This window comes from Seriola aureovittata, chromosome 9, assembly GCF_021018895.1.
Source record: "Seriola aureovittata isolate HTS-2021-v1 ecotype China chromosome 9, ASM2101889v1, whole genome shotgun sequence".
NCBI lineage: Eukaryota > Metazoa > Chordata > Actinopteri > Carangiformes > Carangidae > Seriola > Seriola aureovittata.
The window spans coordinates 13,182,071-13,206,719 of NC_079372.1; the positions used below are offsets into that span (position 1 = coordinate 13,182,071).

General features: G+C 30.9%; 1 protein-coding gene across 1 annotated transcript; it reads left to right on the forward strand.

Annotated features, from left to right (window-relative positions):
* Nucleotides 1–1,126: 1,126 nt before the first annotated feature.
* Nucleotides 1,127–4,284, forward strand: LOC130175344 (chitotriosidase-1-like). The gene is made up of 11 exons (XM_056385785.1): nucleotides 1,127–1,211; nucleotides 1,304–1,330; nucleotides 1,457–1,661; nucleotides 1,749–1,805; nucleotides 1,899–2,064; nucleotides 2,146–2,270; nucleotides 2,359–2,482; nucleotides 3,157–3,339; nucleotides 3,428–3,544; nucleotides 3,646–3,778; nucleotides 3,890–4,284. The coding sequence occupies exons 1-11, from the start codon at nucleotides 1,187–1,189 to the stop codon at nucleotides 4,159–4,161; spliced, it is 1,434 nt and encodes a 477-aa protein (XP_056241760.1). The 5' UTR covers nucleotides 1,127–1,186; the 3' UTR covers nucleotides 4,162–4,284.
* The last annotated feature ends 20,365 nt before the right edge of the window (nucleotides 4,285–24,649 follow it).

The following is a 24,649-nucleotide window of genomic DNA, read 5'->3' on the forward strand; positions in this document are numbered from 1 at the left end:
TTAGGTGAGTTGAATGGTGTGGTGTTGGAGAGTGGGGGGGGGGGGGGGGGAGCACAGCCTAATCCGGCGGGGGAGAGCTAGCCCAAAAAGGCACCTCTCCCTGACTCTACTTCCCTCATTGTCTTGGAGAGTGGGGGAGTAGGGGGAGGTAGAGCACAGCCTAATCCAGCGGGGGAGAGTTTAGTTCAAAAAGGCATCTCTCCTTGACTCTACCTCCCTCATTCAAAATGGCCGCCACTTTCTCCAACTGTTTAGGGGAGTTTGTTTGCTGAATCTGCTAGTGTGTTTTGTCAGAGTTGATGATGGTGTGGTTTGTGGTAGCATAGGCAAGATAAAGAAAATAGTCGTGGTGTGAGGAGCAGTGATGGCTGGCATTAGGGGAGTGACTCTGGGAAGCCAGTGATCACTGTTTAGCCTCCTGGAGGTGTCGTGGGACCAACTAGGCGAAACACTGGTGAAAGGAGGTTCCCACCTGATGACCCCAAAGACATGTTAGTTATCACTGCTCATTAGTCTGTATAGCTAAAGTAATAGTTATCATAGGAAATGTTAAGCTTAGGGAGCTATTCACTGAGTCTGGTCCATTTTCTGTAGCACAAGTTTCTTGTGTTTACCTTAAATAAAATATCAGCCAATGGTATTTTTTTAAATAAACATAAAGAATTGTGACCAACATTCATTCAAATCTGGACATTTTACAGTTGAATAATCAACCTGTCAGATCTCTCTGGTGGACAAACAGTAATACTGTTTCTAAATTACCATAAATCTTGATTTGCATTTCTGGACTGCGAATTCTCATGGACATATACACCAATACACCATTTTAAATGAACGATGAATGAAGGATTGAATATATTTTAAGCATCACTCACAGGATGATTGCTACACTGCACTCTGTTGAAATCCTACAGTTTCTGCACTTGGAGGATTAATACAACTTTGACTAAGGTGTAAATACTTTGTGCCATAAAACACATTCTTAAATTTAGGTTTTCTTTGTGGGGTCAAAACTTCTGTTATTTGACTTATCTAGATGAAGCAACAGCTTTGTGTCCTGAACTTTGGATGATGCAAATTGTTCCCTGTTAATGATTTTCATGGTGTGTTTGTTTTTCATCAGCCAAAGAGAGCTATTCTGTGCTCTGTTTTTGACTCTGCAAGAGCTCATCCAAGCACAGTCACCATGTGCAAGCTACTTCTAATTGCAGGTAAGGCACAATGAAAAGCTATGAAATAGTTTTCTTGAATTGATTTCTTCTTTTTACGTAACATTTACTGACTAAATCTGCAACTTTAAAAGGTTTCTGTCTTTCCCTTGGCAGTTTGGGTGAGTTAATAAATTATACACTATCAACCGTTGACATTGAATAGTCTTAGTAGCAAGTAGTTCTAGTATATAGTCAATCGTTATTCTCAAAGATTAATGAAAACAATATCTGTCTTCTGTGTTTAGTCTCGGGCTCCAGACTGGTGTGTTATTTCTCTAACTGGTCCCAATACAGACCTGGGGATGGGAAGTTTATGCCTTCAAATATTGACCCAAACCTTTGTACCCACCTGATCTATGCCTTTTCTGGTATTAATGAAGCAAATGAGTTGGTAACCATAGAATGGAATGATGAGGAACTCTACAAGTCATTTAATGGACTCAAACAGAGGTCAGTGCAAAATCTTCTGACATTAACTCTTGTAAAATGTTATGCAAAATAATCCTTGCTGCCAACTAAATTTGAATATTCCCATAGGAATCCAAATCTTAAAACGCTGTTGGCAGTTGGAGGCTGGAACTTTGGTACACAAAAGTGAGATATTTAATACAAAACAACTGATAAAGATCAATATACTGTGTTTATGTCCTCTTGAGAACATCTATCTTTCTCCAAAATGCTGCACAGATTTACAACAATGGTGTCAACACAAGCCAACAGAAATACATTTATCCAGTCCTCTATCGCACTGCTGAGAAAATATGGTTTTGATGGATTGGACCTGGACTGGGAATACCCTGCGGCGAGAGGAAGTCCTCTAGAGGACAGGCAGAGATTCACAGAGTTATGCAAGGTCAGAACCACAATAACTGTTCTGATGTTCAGCTGATGTTTAACATACATATTTACTATCTATCTATCTATCTATCTATAGGAAATCCTAGAGGCCTACAAGGCTGAGGGAACAGCAACTGGCAAGACCAGATTGATTATCTCTGCTGCTGTGGCTGCTGGGAAAGCAACCATTGATGCTGGTTATGAAATTGCAGAGATGGCAAAGTACACCCACACGTTACTCCCCACATTTTCCTCATGATTATCCTGTCAACATATTTTGATGAACTTGATCTCATTTGCATTTTATCAGGTACCTGGATTTTATTAATGTGATGACATATGACTTTCATGGCACCTGGGAGAGTGTGACAGGACATCATAGCCCCTTATACAAAGGATCCCAAGACACCGGGGATCATGTTTACTTAAATACTGTGAGTACAGGGATTTTCTTTTTTTTCTCCATCATGAATCTAAAAATATACTTTACTCTCCTTTAATCCAAATTTTCTGTTTCTTTCTCAGTAAGTGGGTTTCCATCCATCTATTTTTATGCACATTTTCTATATATCCATAAAAACATTGTAACATTGCAAAAATGTTTTTACTCTTGGCTAACGTTGAAAAGTTGGTGTATTGATAACTGCAAAATGGAAACATACTTAATATAAGCGAAATAATCATGACATGCATGAAGCATATGATTTGAACATCCACTGAAGTTTACAGCAATAACACCAGACCTGTGCAGAGCAATGAGGAGACAGTACTGTTCTTCAAATCAATACAGAAATCAAACAATGTCAATCAACATAATTTTTCCATCACAATTTCTACATTGTTTTTTCCATTGTTTGAGGTTTGAGGTTTGACTGGGACTCTTTTAACTAGCCTGTCATTTTGTTATGGCTTCTCCTTCTGCAATGGTTTAATAGTACTTGCGAATGAATTCCACCAACTGTTAATCTCAAAAAACCCAACTCCTAATATGCACATAACAATCATGGATGAGAACACACATTAATTTGAAGATCTTCTGGCAATACAGTAAAGATTTGTGCTAAATTTGGATGGAAACTTCATTCTGTCTCTTTTATTTTAATTTCAGGACTATGCCATGAGGTATTGGTGGGACAAGGGAACGCCTGTAGAAAAACTAAATATGGGCTTTGCTACATACGGACGAACATTTCGACTGTCTACTCAATCCAGTCAGGTTGGCGCACCAGCCAGTGGTTCCGCAGAAGCTGGTGTTTTTACAAGGGAGGCTGGCTTCTGGTCCTATTATGAGGTGAATCTGGCAGCTATTTATTGACCTGAACTCTCAGACTATGTTGTATTAGTATTAGCAAATATTCAGAATTGAACCCTCTTTTCAGATTTGCACTTTTCTTCAAGGGGCCAGTATCCATTTGATTGAAGACCAAAAAGTTCCCTATGCCATCAAAAAAAACGAGTGGGTTGGATATGACAACAAAGAAAGTTTTGAGACTAAGGTCAGCCACGTGTTTCTATAAAAAATTGTTTAAGGTTAGGTTAAAGACAATTTTTAAGTGCAAACATTGCTGTCAAACTGTTTCTATCATTATTCATTCAGGTCCGTTATCTGAAGGACAACAGATTTGGAGGAGCCTTTGTCTGGGCTTTGGATCTGGATGACTTTAATGGACAGTTCTGTGGACAAGGAAACTACCCCCTCATCAGCTATCTTCGCTCTCTTTTGGCTGCAGGTAAATGGAAAAGAAAAGGACTAGAATATTATATATGCACCAAGAATGAATTCATTTGTTCATTTTGATTCTACTGACTAGTAATACAGTAACTTACTGTTATTTCTCCAGATCTTCCTCTGCTTCCCACTGCAGAAGCTCCTCCAACTCAAGTGACTCTGTCTGTGACCAAAGACCAGCCTCACACAACGGTTCAATTCAGACCTACAATTTCACCCAAAATCCCAGACAACAACTTCTGTGCTACAAAGACTGGTGGTGTTTATGCAAAACCTGATGCTCCAGGTTCTTTTTACAGTTGTACAAATGGCATCACCTGGATCCTAAACTGTCCAGCTAATTTAGTCTTTCGAGATAGCTGCAAATGCTGTGACTGGCCCTAAAAGCTCGCACATCATTTTACATTCCACAAGCTGTGGTTATCAACAGTGAGGAAAAAACATTCAGGATTTACAATTTCATGAGTGTATTTGGTGTTAAATTAATTAAAGAGTGTGTATGCTCTACTTGTAAGAGGGCAGATTTTGTTCTTTTCCTAAAACAAGTAAATACCTTACCTCCTCTGCATTAAACAGAGAAAAGTAATCATTACTAAAGCACTGAGTTCTGGGCCTCTTTCCATTACCCTGACATATTAAATATACTACAATACACAGTATACTATTATAATAATTTTCTACATTTATAAACAGGGTGACATTATGAACTTCACCTGAGATCTGACGAACTCACACATGTTGAAATAACAGCGTCCTATGTTAAAAAAACCATAAAGTTTTATTGTAATTTAGTTTTATTTTTTGAAGAACACCTAATTCACAGTCTAGTCACAGTCACACTAACCACCAGTGGAAATTAAAAATGAAAACAGAAAAATCTTTGCTTGTAAAACACCAAATGTTATCATCTGAAGATTTTGTAAATTTATTCTACTGTCCTATGTAACATCCGTGAACCTACCTGACATTGAGCTTTGTCAGGCACTTGATAAATAGTTGACATCTTTACTGTACTCATTGTTTTACATTAGTACTTGCACTAATTAATAGGGTAAAGTGCACATATGACAAATGACCTGAAAAAAGACTGGATTATTATTGCCTTACGAGGTGATAGTACACCTCGTAAAGCAATAATAATCTAAGGACAACTGGATGAGCCTCTAGCTGCTGTGCATATTACTACACAAGGATCCAAATCTTATTGAATCATTTATTACATGAGGGAAGTTGCTCAAGGAATGGATGGAGGAATGGGTGAACAGATGGATCGATGATTTTCTGTACAACAAACTAAAGTCAATACATTGCCATGCATACAATATCGTAAAAAATAAAGAGAAGATAAATAAATCAAGGGTTTATATAAGTAAAATGGAATCTTTAAAGCCTTCACCCTGATTCTGTTTTATCATGGTCATCTACTAAGTAGATCCAATACAGTTTCTGATCTCAGAACAGCTCTCTGTCCCATAAGGATCTGATGCCTGTGTGCATGCATTATATAATTTACTGCCAATTTGTGGTGGCAACAGGGTATTGTCTCTGAAAGATAGCTTGACTAGCCATTTTCTGTCATTTTTTTCATGGGTGTGACCGTGTCCCATTGATAAAGGCTGAAGTTTGTCAAGCAGAGAGTATAGCAGCCTTATTTTGGCGGGTTTGTGCATACGCATTGAGAAATAATCCTGGGATCTATGACGGGTGACTAGCGATAGCCAAAGTGTGCTTGTCAAGACGTCCTTGTCTCAGCTTCTATCGTTCTTAGATCAGTTATGATATTGCATGCATTACACACATGCACAGATGTGTGGAAACTAAAGGAATAGCTAAGTAGACATAAGTTGTTGCCTAGAGGGAGAGGGAGAGGGAGAGAGAGAGAGAGAGAGAGAGAGAGAGAGAGAGAGAGAGAGAGGGGACACTGCCAACCGGAGCAGATTTAGCAGGTAGCAGTATAGCTGTGAACATAGAGTATGGTGTATGTGCACTCTAGGCTGTTTGTACTACAACTACAACTCACATCAAACCCTTAAAACATACCAGTAATTCAAAATGATGGGAGCTATTGATGTTTTTTTTCATCAAGAAAAATGCTGCTGTGCCCATTGCACCTGTTCCTGTCCCTGACCCTGCCCAGGCCCACATCATCGGCTAAGGCAAGGGCGTAGGTTTGCATATTTTGGGAGGACAATATTGTCCCTACCAATATTTGAGTGAACTCGTTTACACTATGTTTAAAATGAAATTATATTTGATCATTCCAATGTAGGCGTGCTAGCATTTTGATTGAAAAGGCAGGAGCTATCTGCAGGCTCATGTCATATGAGAGTATCACAGTGCTGCCTAACATCACCAGAAAAATGTCAACTGATGTTATTTAACCATGTTAGCTAGCGTTAACTAGAAAGCTAACGCTGGCTTCTATCTGTCTCTGTAGGCTTATATTAAGGTTGCTAGAAGGAGTAAACATAAAACGGTGGATATAAAGTATGTTACTGTAAGTTTAATTTCTGTGGAGAAAAATGCTTTATGCTTTACTATACTATGACTTCTTTTATGCCTAACTATACTATGACGTTTTTATGCCCTTCCTATACTATGTATTTGTTGTGGGGCAGCACAGTGTTAAAGTGATTAGAAGTGTTGTGCCACAGTGAGAAGGTTCTGGGTTCGAACTCCCAGCTGGTGCCATCTCTGTGTGGAGTTTGCATGTTCTCCCCTCTGCCTGCATGGGTTCTTTCAGGGTACTCTGGGGTGTCCAAATACATGGATATTAGGTTAATTGGTGACAATTGCCTTACTATGACATTTTTATTCCTTACTATATTATCACTTTTTATGCCTTACTATACAATGAAAATTTTATGCCTTACTATACTATAACTTTTTATGCCCTATGAGTTTGTGATGGGGCGCCACAGTGAAGCGGCGGTTCGAACTGTTGCCTCACACAGAGAAGGTTCTGGGTTCGAAACCCAAGCCTGGGGCCTTTTGGTGCAGAGTTTGCATGTAATCTCTGTGCCTGCATGGGTACTGAGGCTTCCTCTCACAATCCAAGGACATGCACATTAGGATATTGGCGACCATAATGACTTACTATTCTGTGACTTTTATATGACTCACTGTGCTATGACCTTTTATGCTTTACTATTCTATAACTTTTTATGCCTACCTTACTATGCAGTTAAAAACATTTTTATACTCATTAGCATTTAAACCAAGAAAAATTGTGTCCCTCATTTCAGTCTGCTTGCTTGTTTTTGTCATGCTGTTTTAATTGTCTGTTTATTGTTGTTTCTCTGAGTTGTTTATGTTTTCCAGAAATTGTAAAGCACTTTGGTCAGCTGTTTGCTAGTTTCTGAACGTTGTTTATGAATGAAATTTGATTTGAATTTATTTGAATTGATGTTTTATACTCTGACTTTTTTATGTTTTACTATAGAGTGACATTTTTTTTCCTTACTCTGCTATGACGTTTTTATGTCTTTTTATGCCTCACTATAATATGTCCTTTTTATGTCTTACTATACTATGTCATTTTCATGTCTAACTACTTTGAACTGATTTGAAATTTATTTGAATTGATGTTTTATACTCTGACTTTTTTATGCCTTAATGTACTATGACATTTTATGAGTTTTTATGCCTTTCTATACTGTCATTTTTATGCCTTACTATACTATGATGTTTTTACGACTTTTTATGCCCTACTATATTATTTCATTTTTATGGCTCTATGCCTTACTATCCTATGTCAATTTTAAGCCATACTATATTATGACGATTTTATGACTTTTTATGCGTTACTTTACTATGTCATTTTTATGCCTTACTATACTATGATGTTTTTTTATGTCTTCTATACTATGTCCTTTATATGCCTTACTATACTATGAAATTTTTATAACTTTTTATGAATTATTATACTATGACGTTTTAATGACTTTCTGTGCCTTACTGTACTATGTCCTTTTTATTCCTTACTGAATTATGACATTTTAATGACTTTTTATGCCTCACCATAATATGTCGTTTTTATGACTTTTCATGCCTTACTATACTATGTCCTTTTTATGCCTCACTAAATTATGATATTTTAAATACTTTTTATGCCTGACTATAATATGGCGTTATATTACTTTTTTGCCTAACTATATAATGACGTTTTGATGACTTTTTATGCTTTACTATACAATGTCCTTGTTATGCCTTACTATACAATGATGTTTTATGACTTTTTAAGCCTTACTATACTATTTCGCTTTCAAGTCATACTATTCAATGACATTTTTATGCCTTTTTATGCCTTAATATACCATGACTTTTTTAAGCTTTACTATACTATTTCGCTTTTAAGCTGTACTATACAATGTTTTTATGCCTGAATATACACTATAACATTTTTATGACTTTTTATGCCTCACTATACTGCGACATTTTTATGACATTTTATGCCTCACTATACTATGTCTTTTTTTTACTTTTTATGCCTTACTATAATATTTTCTTTTTATACCTGACTATACTATGACGTCAATCTGCGTGCTTGTTTTTGTCATGTTGTTTTAATTGTCTGTTTATTGTTGTTTCTCTGAATTGTTTATGTTTTCCAGAATTTGTAAAGCACTTTGTTCAGATTTTTGCTTTTTCTGAATGTGGTTGATGAATAAAATTTGATTTGAATTTATTGGAATCGATGTTTTTATGCCTTACTATACAAGGAATTTTTTTAATGTCTTACTATACTCTGACTTTTTTGTGAATTTTTATGCCTTAGTATACCATCATGTTTTCATGACTTTTTATGCCTTACTATACTATGTCCTTTTTATGCCTTACTATACTATGACATTTTTATGACTTTTTAAGCCTTACTATACTATGGCGTTTTTAAGTCTGACTATACTATGATGTTTTATGACTTTTTTTGCCTTACTATACTATGCCGTTTTTATGACGTTTTTATGCCTTACTATACTATGACGTTTTTATTATTTTTTCTGCCTTACTATACAATGACATATTTATTACTTTTTATGCCTTAGTATACTATGTTTTTTTTATGCCTGACTATATTATGACGTTTTATGTTTTTTTATGCCTTACTATACTATGCCATTTTTATGGGTTTTATGCCTTAGTATACTACAACGTTTTTTTGACTGTTTATGCCTCACAATACTATGTCGTTTTTATGACTTTTCATGCCTTACTATACTACGACGTTTTTATGCCTTACTATACTATGTCCTTGTTATGCATTACTATACTATGATGTTTTATGACTTTTTATGCCTTACTATACCATGACATTTTTATGACTTTTTATGACATACTATACTATGGCGTTTTTATGCCTTTTTATGCAATACTCTACTATGTCTTTTTATGCCTCAATATATTATATTGTTTTTATGCCTTATTATACTATGACATTTTTATGTGTTTTTATACCATATTATACTATGTCTTTTTTTTTACTTTTTATGCCTTGCTATACTATGTCCTTTTTATGCCTTAATGTTCTATAATGTTTTATGACTTTTTATGCTTTACTATACTATATCCCTTCTATGCCTTAATATACTATATCTTTTGTATGACTTTTTATGCCATACTATAATATGTCTTTTTTTTACTTTTTATGCCTGACTATACTATGATGTTTTTATGACTTTTTGTACCTGACTATACTATGACGTTTTTATGACGTTTTATGCCTGACTATACTATGTCCTTTTTATGCCTTACTATACTATGACGTTTTTATGACTATTTAAGCCTAGCTATACTATGTCGTTTTTAAGCCTGACTATACTATGATATTTTATGACTTTTTGTACCTGACTATACTATGACGTTTTTATGACATTTTATGCCTTACTATACTATGACGTTTTTTATGAATTTTTAATCCGTATTTTACTATGATGTCTTATGCTTTTTATGCTTTACTATACTATGTCGTTTTTATGCTTTTTATGCGTTAGTATACTATAACATTTTTATGACTTTTTATGCCTCACTATACTATGTCGTTTTGTGACTTTTTATGCCTTAATATATTACAACGTTTTTATGACATTTTATGCCTCACTATTCTATGTCATTTAATGACTTTTTATGCCTTCTTATACTATGTTGTTTTTATGCCTTATTGTACTATGACGTTTTATGACATTTTAGGGCTAACTACAGTATGACATTTTTGTGACTTTTTTTGCCTTACTATACTATGACGTTTTTAAGACTTTTTCATGCGTTTTTAGGACTACGTCGTTTTTAATCCTTACAATACTATGACCTTTTAATGATTTCTTATGACTTACTATACTATGACATTTTTATGCCTTTTAATGCAATAGTATACTATGTTTTTTTTTTTACTTTTTATGCCTTGCTATACTATGTCCTTTATATGCCTTAATGTTCTATGACGTTTTATGACTTTTTATGCTTTACTATACTATGTCCCTTCTATGCCTTAATACACAATGTCTTTTGTATGACTTTTTATGCCATATGTCTTTTTTTGACTTTGTATGCCTTACTATACTATGTCGTTTTTATGACTTTTTATGCCTCACTATACTATGACGTTTTTTGGAATTTTTAATCCTTACTATACTATGACGTTTTATGTTTTTCATGCCTAACTATACTATGTCATTTTTATGACTTTTTATGCCTTCTTATCCTATGTTGTTTTTATGCCTTACAAAACTATGACGTTTTTATGACTTCTTATGCCTTACTATACTATGATATTTTTATGACTTTTTATGCTTACTATAGTATGAAATTTTCATGACTTTTTATGACTTGCTATACTATGACGTTTTTATGCCTTTTTATGCATTACTCTACTATGTCTTTTTTTAACTTTTTATGCCTTAATATACTATATCTTTTGTATGACTTTTTATGCTTACTATACTATGTCCTTGTTATGCCTTACTATACTATGAGGTTTTTTATGAACTTTTAATCCTTATTATACTATGATGGTTTTATGACTTTTTAAGCCTTAGTATACTATGTCATTTTCATGACTTTTTATGTCTTACTACACTATGTCCTTTTTATGCCTGACTATACTATGACTTTTTTATGACTTTTTATGCCTTAGTATAGTATGTCATTTTCATGACTTTTTATTTCTTACTACACTATTTCCTTTTTATGCCTTAGTATACTATGTCATTTTCATGACTTTTTATGCCTTAATATACCATGACATTTTTATGACATTTTATGCCTTACAATACTATGACGTTTTTATGACTATTTAAGCCTTGCTATACTATGTCGTTTTTAAGCCTGACTATACTATGATATTTTATGACTTTTTGTACCTGACTATACTATGACGTTTTTATGACATTTTATGCCTTACTATACTATGACGTTTTTATGCTTTTTATGCGTTAGTATACTATAACATTTTTATGACTTTTTATGCCTCACTATACTATGTCGTTTTATGACTTTGTATGCCTTAATATACTACAATGTTTTTATGACATTTTATGCCTCACTATTCTATGTCATTTTAATGACTTTTTATGCCTTCTTATACTATGTTGCTTTTATGCCTTATTGTACTATGACGTTTTATGACATTTTAGGGCTAACTATAGTATGACATTTTTGTGACTTTTTTTTGCCTTACTATACTATGACGTTTTTAAGACTTTTTCATGCGTTTTTAGGACTACATCGTTTTTAATCCTTACAATACTATGACCTTTTAATGATTTCTTATGACTTACTATACTATGACATTTTTATGCCTTTTAATGCAATACTATACTATGTTTTTTTTTAACTTTTTATGCCTTGCTATACTATGTCCTTTATATGCCTTAATGTTCTATGACGTTTTATGACTTTTTATGCTTTACTATACTATGTCCCTTCTATGCCTTAATACACTATGTCTTTTGTATGACTTTTTATGCCATATGTCTTTTTTTGACTTTGTATGCCTTACTATACTATGTCCTTTTTATGACTTTTTATGCCTTAGTATACTATGTCATTTTTATGACTTTTTATGCCTGACTATACTATTTCCTTTTTAATCCTGAATATACTTTGACGTTTTTATGACGTTTTATGCCTTACTATACTATGTCCTTTTTATGCCTTACTATTCTATTACGTTTTTTTGAATTTTTAATCCTGACTATACTATGACGTTTTATGTTTTTTTATGCCTAACCATACTATATCATTTTTATGCTTTTTATGCCTCACTATAGTATGTCATTTTTATGACTTTTTATGCCTTCTTATCCTGTTGTTTTTATGCCTTACAATACTATGACGTTTATATGACTTCTTATGCCTTACTATACTATGATATTTTTATGACTTTTTATGCTTACTATACTATGACGTTTTCATGACTTTTTATGCCTTATTATACTGTGTTGTTTTTATGCCTTACTATTATATGTAGTTTTTATGACTTTTATGCCTTATTATACTATGTCTTTTTTTGACTTTTTATGCCTGACTATACTATGACGTTTTTATGACATTTTATGCCTTACTATACTATGACGTTTTTATGAATTTTTAATCCTTATTTTACTATGATGTCTTATGTTTTTTATGCTTTACTATACTATGTCATTTTTATGCTTTTTATGCATTAGTATACTATAACATTTTTATGACTTTTTATGCCTCACTATACTATGTCATTTTTTTGACTTTTTATGCATTATTATACTATGTTGTTTTTATGCCTTACTATTCTATGTCGTTTTTATGACTTTTATGCCTTTTTATACTATGTCTTTTTTTGACTTTTTATGCCTTACTATAATATTTTCTTTTAATACCTGACTATACTATGACGTCAATCTGCGTGCTTGTTTTTGTCATGTTGTTTTAATTGTCTGTTTATTGTTGTTTCTCTGAATTGTTTATGTTTTCCAGAATTTGTAAAGCACTTTGTTCAGCTGTTTGCTTTTTCTGAATGTGGTTGAGGAATAAAATTTGATTTGAATTTATTGGAATCGATGTTTTTATGCCTTACTATACAAGGAATTTTTTTAATGTCTTACTATACTCTGACTTTTTTGTGAATTTTTATGCCTTAGTATACCATCATGTTTTCATGACTTTTTATGCCTTACTATACTATGTCCTTTTTATGCCTGACTATACTATGACATTTTTATGACTTTTTAAGCCTTACTATACTATGGCGTTTTAAGTCTGACTATACTATGATGTTTTATAATTTTTTTTGCCTGACTATACTATGACATTTTTATGATGTTTTATGCCTTACTATACTATGCCGTTTTTATGCCTCTTTTATGCCTCACTGTACTATGACGTTTTTTGGAATTTTTAATCCTTACTATACTATGACGTTTTATGTTTTTCATGCCTAACTATACTATGTCATTTTTATGACTTTTTATGCCTTCTTATCCTATGTTGTTTTTATGCCTTACAAAACTATGACGTTTTTATGACTTCTTATGCCTTACTATACTATGATTTTTTATGACTTTTTATGCTTACTATAGTATGAAATTTTCATGACTTTTTATGACTTGCTATACTATGACGTTTTTATGCCTTTTTATGCATTACTCTACTATGTCTTTTTTTTACTTTTTATGCCTCAATATATTATATTGTTTTTATGCCTTACTATACTATGTCCTTGTTATGCCTTACTATACTATGAAGTTTTTTATGAACTTTTAATCCTTATTATACTATGATGGTTTTATGACTTTTTAAGCCTTAGTATAGTATGTCATTTTCATGACTTTTTATGTCTTACTACACTATTTCCTTTTTATGCCTTAGTATACTATGTCATTTTCATGACTTTTTATGCCTTAATATACCATGACATTTTTATGACATTTTATGCCTTACAATACTATGACGTTTTTATGACTATTTAAGCCTTGCTATACTATGTCGTTTTTAAGCCTGACTATACTATGATATTTTATGACTTTTTGTACCTGACTATACTATGACGTTTTTATGACATTTTATGCCTTACTATACTATGACGTTTTTTATGAATTTTTAATCCTTATTTTACTATGATGTCTTATGTTTTTTATGCTTTACTATACTATGTCGTTTTTATGCTTTTTATGCGTTAGTATACTATAACATTTTTATGACTTTTTATGCCTCACTATACTATGTCGTTTTATGACTTTGTATGCCTTAATATACTACAATGTTTTTATGACATTTTATGCCTCACTATTCTATGACTTTTTATGCCTTCTTATACTATGTTGTTTTTATGCCTTATTGTACTATGACGTTTTATGACATTTTAGGGCTAACTATAGTATGACATTTTTGTCACTTTTTATGCCTTACTATACTATGACGTTTTTAAGATTTTTTATGTGTTTTTAGGACTACGTCGTTTTTAATCCTTACAATACTATGACCTTTTTAATGACTTCTTATGACTTACTATACTATAGCATTTTAATACCTTTTTATGCAATACTATACTGTGTCTTTTTTTTACTTTTTATGCCTTGCTATACTATGTCCTTTATATGCCTTCATGTTCTATGACGTTTTATGACTTTTTATGCTTTATTATATTTAGTCCCTTCTATGCCCTAATATACTATGTCTTTTTATGAATTTTTTTGCCTGAATATACTATGACGTTTTTATGACGTTTTATGCCTTACTATACTGTGTCGTTTTTATGACTTTTTATGCCTTACAATACTATGATGTTTTTTTGAATTTTTAATCCTTACTTTACTATGATGTTTTATGTTTTTCATGCCTAACTATACTATGTCATTTTTATGACTTTTTATGCCTTCTTATCCTATGTTGTTTTTATGCCTTACAAAACTATGAAGTTTTTATGACTTCTTATGCCTTACTATACTATGATATTTTTATGACTTTTTATGCTTACTATAGTATGACGTTTTCATGACTTTTTATGACTTGCTATACTATGACGTTTTTATGCCTTTTTATGCATTACTCTACTATGTCTTTTTTTTACTTTTTATGCCTCAATATATTATATTGTTTTTATGCCTTACTATACTATGTCTTTGTTATGCCTTACTATACTATGACGTTTTTTATGAACTTTTAATCCTTATTATACTATGATGTTTTTATGACTTTTTAAGCCTTGCTATACTATGTCCTTTTTATGCCTGACTATACTATGACGTTTTTATGACTTTTTATGCCTTAGTATACTATGTCATTTTCATGACTTTTTATGTCTTACTATACCATGACATTTTTATGACATTTTATGCCTTACTATACTATGACGTTTTTATGACTATTTAAGCCTTGCTATACTATGTCGTTTTTAAGCCTGACTATACTATGATATTTTATGACTTTTTGTACCTGACTATACTATGACGTTTTTATGAATTTTTAATCCTTATATTTTGGGGCGTCGTGTAGCGTAGTGGTTTAAGCAGGCGCCCCATGTGTAGAGGCTACAGTCCTCGCTGCAGTTAGCCCCGGTTCGAATCCCGCATCGGACGGCCTTTCGCTGCATGTCATTCCCCCTCTCTCTGCCTCCCTGTTTCCTGTCACTCTCCACTGTGCTGTCCATTAAAGGCATAAAAGCCCAAAAAAATATACTTTAAAGAAAAAAAAAAATCCTTATTTTACTATGATGTCTTATGTTTTTTATGCTCTACTATACTATGTCATTTTTATGCTTTTTATGCATTAGTATACTATAACATTTTTATGACTTTTTATGCCTCACTATACTATGTCATTTTTTTGACTTTTTATGCCTTATTATATTATGTTGTTTTTATGCCTTACTATTCTATGTTGTTTTTATGACTTTTATGCCTTATTATACTATGTCTTTTTTTGACTTTTTACGCCTTACTATAATATTTTCTTTTTATATCTGACTATACTATGACGTGAATCTGAGTGCTTGTTTTTGTCATGTTGTTTTAATTGTCTGTTTATTGTTGTTTCTCTGAATTGTTTATGTTTTCCAGAATTTGTAAAGCACTTTGTTCAGCTGTTTGCTTTTTCTGAATGTGGTTGATGAATAAAATTTGATTTGAATTTATTGGAATCAATGTTTTTTTTATGACTTTTTAAGCCTTACTATACTATGACATTTTTATGATGTTTTATGCCTTACTATACAATGCCATTTTTATGCCTTTTTTTGCCTTACTATACTATGATGTTTTTATGACTTTTTATGCCTTACTATACTATGACGTTTTTATTACTTTTTATGCCTTACTATACAATGACATATTTATTACTTTTATGCCTAAGTATACTATGTCATTTTTATGCCTGACTGTATTATGACGTTTTATGTTTTTTTATGCCTTACTACACTATGCCATTTTTATGGCTTTTATGCCTTAGTATACTACAACGTTTTTATGATTGTTTATGCCTCACAATACTATGTCGTTTTTATGACTTTTCATGCCTTACTATACTACGACGTTTTTATGACTTTTATGTCTTACTATACTATGATATTTTCATGACTTTTCAGGACTTACTATATTATGACGTTTTTTTTACATTTAATGCCTTACATTACTATGTCCTTTTTATGCCTTACAATACTATGACGTTTTTATTACTTTTTATTCCTTACTATACTATGTCTTTTTTTGACTTTTTATGCCTTACTATACTATGTCCTTTTTATGCCTGATTATATTATGTTGTTTTTATGACTTTTTAAGCCTTACTATACTATGTCCTTTTATGCCTTACTATACTATGACGTTTTTATGACTATTTAAACCTTGCTATACTATGTCGTTTTTAATCCTTACTATACTATGATGTCTTATGTTTTTTTATGCTTTACTATACTATTTCGTTTTTATGACATTTTATGCCTCACTATTCTATTTCATTTTTATGACTTTTTCTGCCTCATTATACTATGTTGTTTTTATGCCTTACTATTCTGTGTCGTTTTTATGACTTTTTATGCCTTTTTATACTATGTCTTTTTTTTTACTTTTTATGCCTTACTATAATATTTTCTTTTTATATCTGACTATACTATGACATCAATCTGCGTGCTTATTTTTGTCATGTTGTTTTAATTGTCTATTTATTGTTGTTTCTCTGAATTGTTTATGTTTTCCAGAATTTGTAAAGCACTTTGTTCAGCTTTTTGCTTTTTCATAACATTATACTATGTTGTTTTCATGCCTTACTGTACTATGATGTTTTATGACTTTTTATGCTTAACTATTCCATGACGTTTTTATGAATTTTTATGCTTTATTATACTATAAAGTTTTTATGCCTTAATGTTCTATGACGTTTTATGACTTTTTATGGGTTACTATACTATGTCCTTTTTATTCCTTACTATACGATGACATTTTTATGCCTGACTATACTATGACGTTTTTTTTTATTTCTAATCCTTAATATACTATGACGTCTTATGTTTTTTTATGCCTAACTATACTATGTCGTTTTTATGCTTTTTATGCCTCACTATACGATGTCATTTTTATGAATTTTTATGCCTTCTTATCCTATGTTGTTTTTATGCCTTACAATACTATGACATTTTTATGACTTCTTATGCCTTAGTATACTATGAAATTTTATGACTTTTTATGCTTTCTATACTATGACGTTTTCATGACTTTTTATGACATACTATACTATGACGTTTTTATGACTTTTTATGCCTTTTTATGCAATACTCTACAATGTCTTTTTATGCCTCAATATATGATATTGTTTTTATACCATACTATACTATGTCTTTGTTATGCCTTACTATACTATGACGTTTTTTATGAACTTTTAATCCTTATTATACTATGATGTTTTTATGACTTTTTATGCCTTGCTATACTATGTCCTTTTTATGCCTTAATGTTCTATAATGTTTTATGACTTTTTATGCTTTACTATACTATGTCGCTTCTATGCCTTAATATACTATGTCTTTTGTATGACTTTTTATGCCATACTATACTATGTCTTTTTTTTGACTTTGCATGCCTTACTATACTATGTCCTTGTTATGCCTTACTATACTATGATGTTTTTTATGAACTTTTAATACTTATTATACTATGATGTTTTTTATGACTTTTTAAGCCTTGCTATACTATGTCGTTTTCATGCCTGACTATACTATGACGTTTTTATGATGTTTTATGCCTTACTATACTATGTCCTTGTAATGCCTTACTATACTATGACGTTTTTATGAACTTTTAATCCTAATTATACTATGATGTTTTTTATGACTTTTTATGCCTTAGTATACTATGTCGTTTTTATGCCTGACTATACTATCACGTTTTATGTTTTTTTATGCCTTACTATACTATGCCATTTTTATGGCTTTTATGCCTTAGTATACTACAACGTTTTTATGACTGTTTATGCCTCACAATACTATGTCGTTTTTATGACTTTTCATGCCTTACTATACTACGACGTTTTTATGCCTTACTATTCTATGTCCTTGTTATGCATTACTACACTATGATGTTTTATGACTTTTTATGCCTTACTATACCATGACATTTTTATGACTTTTTAAGCCTTACTATACTATGGCGTTTTTATGACGTTTTTATGCCTTACTATACTATGTCGTTTTTATGACTTTTTATGCCTTACTATACTATGATGTTTTTTTGAATTTTTAATCCTTACTATACTATGTTGTTTTTATGCCTTACTATTCTATGTCTTTTTTTTACTTTTTATGCCTTACTATAATATTTTCTTTTTATACCTGACTATACTATGACATTTTTATGCCTGACTATACTATGATGTTTTTTATGACGTTTTTATGCCTTACTATACTATGTCCTTTTTATGCCTTACTATACTATGACGTTTTTTAAAATTTCTAATCCTTACTATACTATGACGTCTTATGTTTTTTTATACCTCACTATACTATGTCATTTTTATGAATTTTTATGCCTCCTTATCCTATGTTGTTTTTATGCCTTACAATACTATGACGTTTTTATGACTTCTTATGCCTTAGTATACTATGATATTTTTATGACTTTTTATGCTTTCTATACTATGACGTTTTCATGACTTTTTATGACATACTATACTATGACGTTTTTATGCCTTTTTATGCAATACTCTACAATGTCTTTTTATGCCTCAATATATGATATTGTTTTTATACCATACTATACTATGTCTTTGTTATGCCTTACTATACTATGACGTTTTTTATGAACTTTTAATCCTTATTATACTATGATGTTTTTATGACTTTTTATGCCTTGCTATACTATGTCCTTTTTATGCCTTAATGTTCTATAATGTTTTATGACTTTTTATGCTTTACTATACTATGTCGCTTCTATGCCTTAATATACTATGTCTTTTGTATGACTTTTTATGCCATACTATACTATGTCTTTTTTTTGACTTTGCATGCCTTACTATACTATGTCCTTGTTATGCCTTACTATACTATGATGTTTTTTATGAACTTTTAATACTTATTATACTATGATGTTTTTATGACTTTTTAAGCCTTGCTATACTATGTCGTTTTCATGCCTGACTATACTATGACGTTTTTATGATGTTTTATGCCTTACTATACTATGTCCTTGTAATGCCTTACTATACTATGACGTTTTTATGAACTTTTAATCCTAATTATACTATGATGTTTTTATGACTTTTTATGCCTTAGTATACTATGTCGTTTTTATGCCTGACTATACTATCACGTTTTATGTTTTTTTATGCCTTACTATACTATGCCATTTTTATGGCTTTTATGCCTTAGTATACTACAACGTTTTTATGACTGTTTATGCCTCACAATACTATGTCGTTTTTATGACTTTTCATGCCTTACTATACTACGACGTTTTTATGCCTTACTATTCTATGTCCTTGTTATGCATTACTACACTATGATGTTTTATGACTTTTTATGCCTTACTATACCATGACATTTTTATGACTTTTTAAGCCTTACTATACTATGGCGTTTTTATGACGTTTTATGCCTTACTATACTATGTCGTTTTTATGACTTTTTATGCCTTACTATACTATGATGTTTTTTTGAATTTTTAATCCTTACTATACTATGTTGTTTTTATGCCTTACTATTCTATGTCTTTTTTTTACTTTTTATGCCTTACTATAATATTTTCTTTTTATACCTGACTATACTATGACATTTTTATGCCTGACTATACTATGATGTTTTTATGACGTTTTATGCCTTACTATACTATGTCCTTTTTATGCCTTACTATACTATGACGTTTTTTAAAATTTCTAATCCTTACTATACTATGACGTCTTATGTTTTTTTATACCTCACTATACTATGTCATTTTTATGAATTTTTATGCCTCCTTATCCTATGTTGTTTTTATGCCTTACAATACTATGACGTTTTTATGACTTCTTATGCCTTAGTATACTATGATATTTTTATGACTTTTTATGCTTACAATACTATGACGTTTTCATGACTTTTTATGCAATACTCTACTATGTCTTTTTATGCCTCAATATATAATATTGTTTTTATGCCTTGTTATACTATGATATTTTTATGTGTTTTTATACCATACTATACTATGTCTTTTTTTTACTTTTTATGCCTTGCTATACTATGTCCTTTTTATGCCTTAATGTTCTATAATGTTTTATGACTTTTTATGCTTTACTATACTATGTCCCTTCTATGCCTTAATATACTATGTCTTTTGTACGACTTTTTATGCCATACTATAATATGTCTTTTTTTTACTTTGTATGCCTTACTATACTATGTCCTTTTTATGCCTGACTATACTATGATGTTTTTATGACTTTTTATGCCTTAGTATACTATGTCATTTTCATGACTTTTTATGCCTTACTATACTATGTCCTTGTTATGCCTGACTATACTATGACGTTTCATGTTTTTTTATGCCTACTATGCTATGCCATTTTTATGGCTTTTATGGCTTAGTATACTACAATGTTTTTATGACTGTTTATGCCTCACTATTCTATGTCATTTTTATGACTGTTTATGCCTCACTATTCTATGTCATTTTTATGCCTTCTTATACTATGTTGTTTTTATGCCTTACAATACTATGACATTTTTATGACTTCTTATGCCTTAGTATACTATGAAATTTTATGACTTTTTATGCTTACTATACTATGACGTTTTCATGACTTTTTATGACATACTATACTATGACGTTTTTATGCCTTTTTATGCAATACTCTACAATGTCTTTTTATGCCTCAATATATGATATTGTTTTTATACCATACTATACTATGTCTTTGTTATGCCTTACTATACTATGACGTTTTTTATGAACTTTTAATCCTTATTATACTATGATGTTTTTATGACTTTTTATGCCTTGCTATACTATGTCCTTTTTATGCCTTAATGTTCTATAATGTTTTATGACTTTTTATGCTTTACTATACTATGTCCCTTCTATGCCTTAATATACTATGTCTTTTGTATGACTTTTTATGCCATACTATACTATGTCTTTTTTTTGACTTTTTATGCGTTTTTAAGGACTACGTCGTTTTTAATCCTTACAATACTATGACCTTTTTAATGACTTCTTATGACTTACTATACTATAGCATTTTAATACCTTTTTATGCAATACTATACTGTGTCTTTTTTTAACTTTTTATGCCTTGCTATACTATGTCCTTTATATGCCTTCATGTTCTATGACGTTTTATGACTTTTTATGCTTTATTATACTATGTCCCATCTATGCCCTAATATACTATGTCTTTTGTATGACTTTTTATGCCATATGTCTTTTTTTGACTTTGTATGCCTTACTATTCTATGTTCTTTTTATGTCTTTTTATGCCTTAGAATACTATGTCTTTTTATGAATTTTTTTGCCTGAATATACTATGACGTTTTTAAGACTTTTTCATGCGTTTTTAGGACTACGTCGTTTTTAATCCTTACAATACTATGACCTTTTAATGATTTCTTATGACTTACTATACTATGACATGTTTATGCCTTTTAATGCAATACTATACTATGTTTTTTTTTACTTTTATGCCTTGCTATACTATGTCCTTTATATGCCTTAATGTTCTATGACATTTTATGACTTTTTATACTTTACTATACTATGTCCCTTCTATGCCTTAATACACTATGTCTTTTGTATGACTTTTTATGCCATATGTCTTTTTTTGACTTTGTATGCCTTACTATACTATGTCCTTTTTATGACTTTTTATGCCTTAGTATACTATGTCATTTTTATGACTTTTTATGCTTTACTATACTATGTCCTTTTTATGCCTTACTATACTATGACGTTTTTATGACGTTTTATGCCTTACACTATGTCCTTTTTATGCCTTACTATACTATTACGTTTTTTTTTTATTTTTAATCCTGACTATACTGTGACGTTTTATGTTTTTTATGCCTAACCATACTATATCATTTTTATGCTTTTTATGCCTCACTATACTATGTCATTTTTATGACTTTTTATGCCTTCTTATCCTATGTTGTTTTTATGCCTTACAATACTATGACGTTTATATGACTTCTTATGCCTTACTATACCATGATATTTTTATGACTTTTTATGCTTACTATACTATGACGTTTTCATGACTTTTTATGCCTTCTTATCCTATGTTGTTTTTATGCCTTACAATACTATGACATTTTTATGTCTTTTTATGCCATACTATACTATGTCTTTTTTTTTACTTTTTATGCCTTGCTATACTATGTCCTTTTAATGCCTTAATGTTTTATAATGTTTTATGACTTTTTATGCTTTACTATACTATGTCCTTTTTATGCCTTACTATACTATGACGTTTTTATGACCTTTTTATGCCTTACTATATTATGTCCTTTTTAAGCCTGAATATACGATGACGTCAAGCTGCTTGCTTGTTTTTTTCATGCTGTTTTAATTGTCTGCTTATTGTTGTTTCTCTGAGATGTTAATGTCTTCCAGAATTTGAAAAACACTTTGGTCAGCTGTTTTCTTTTTCTGAATGTGGTTGATGAATAAAATTTGATATGAATTTATTTGAATCGATGTTTTTATGCCTTACTATACAAGGAAATTTTTTAATGTCTTGCTATACTCTGACTTTTTTATGACTTTTTATGCCTAGGTATACCATCACGTTTTCATGACTTTTTATGCCTTACTATATTATGTCCTTTTTATGCCTTACACTACTATGACGTTTTTATGACTTTTTAAGCCTTGCTATACTATGGCGTTTTTAAGTCTGACTATACTATTTTGTTTTATGACTTTTTGTACCTGACTGTACTGTGACAATTTTATGACGTTTTATGCCTTACTATACTATGACGTTTTTATGACTTTTTATGCCTAAGTATACTATGACGTTTTTATGCCTTACTATACTATGTCCTTTTTATGCCTTACTATACTATGACGTTTTTATGACTATTTAAGCCTTGCTATACTATGTCGTTTTTAAGCCTGACTATACTATGATATTTTATGACTTTTTGTACCTGACTATACTATGACGTTTTTATGACATTTTATGCCTTACTATACTATGACGTTTTTATGAATTTTTAATCCTTATTTTACTATGATGTCTTATGTTTTTTATGCTTTACTATACTATGTCGTTTTTATGCTTTTTATGCATTAGTATACTATAACGTTTTTATGACTTTTTATGCCTCACTATACTATGTCGTTTTATGACTTTTTGTGCCTTAATATACTACAACGTTTTTATGACATTTTATGCCTCACTATTCTATGTTTTTTTTCTACTTTTTATGCCTTGCTGTACTATGTCCTTTATATGCCTTAATGTTCTATGACGTTTTATGACTTTTTATGCTTTACTATACTATGTCCCTTCTATGCCTTAATACACTATGTACTTTTTATGACTTTTTATACCTTAGTATACTATGTCATTTTTATGACTTTTTATGCCTGACTATACTATGTCCTTTTTAATCCTAAATATACTTTGACGTTTTTATGACTTTTTAAGCCTTGCTATACTATTGCATTTTTAAGTCTGACTATACTATTACATTTTCATGCCTTCCTACATTATGACTTTTTATGCCTTACTATACTATGACATTTTTATGACCTTTTATGCGTAACTATACTATGTCGTTTTTATGCCTGACTATACTATAACGTTTTTATAACTTTTTATGCCTTACTAGACATGTCTTTTTATGCCTTAGTATGCTATGACGTTTTTATGACTTTTATGCCTTACTACACTATTTCATTTTTATGACTTTTATGCCTTACTACACTATATTGTTTTTATGCCTTACTATACTATGATGTTTTTATGACTTTTTTATGCCTTTCTATTCTGTTACATGTTTATGCCTTGTTACACTATGACTTTTTATTCCTTACTCTACTGTGACATTTTTATGTCTTATTATAGTACGACATTCTTATGCCTTACTATACTATCACATTTTTATGCCTTATCATAGCATGACTTTTTATGCTATACTATACTATGACGTTTTTATGACTTTTTTAAGCCTTACTATACTATGGCATTTTTATGACTCTTTTTGCCTTACTATATTATCTCATTTTTATGACCTTTTATGCCTTACTATACTATGTCTTTTTTAAGCCTTATTATACTGTGACATTTTTATGATTTTTTTTGCCTTACTATAGTATTACGTTTTTATGACTTTTTATGCCTTACTATACTATGACGTCATTGTGCATTGTGCTTGTTTTTGTCATGCTGGTTTAATTGTCTGTTTATTGTTGTTGTTTATGTTTTCCAGAATTTG

What these genes read in the sequence shown, in the direction of transcription:
- LOC130175344 (XM_056385785.1), top strand. Translation starts at nt 1,187, where the DNA reads ATGTGCAAGCTACTTCTAATTGCAG. An exon ending in TCTTTCCCTTGGCAGTTTGG is followed by an intron (nt 1,331 to 1,456) that starts GTGAGTTAATAA and finishes TTCTGTGTTTAG; the next exon opens with TCTCGGGCTCCAGACTGGTG. An exon ending in GAAATTGCAGAGATGGCAAA is followed by an intron (nt 2,271 to 2,358) that starts GTACACCCACAC and finishes GCATTTTATCAG; the next exon opens with GTACCTGGATTTTATTAATG.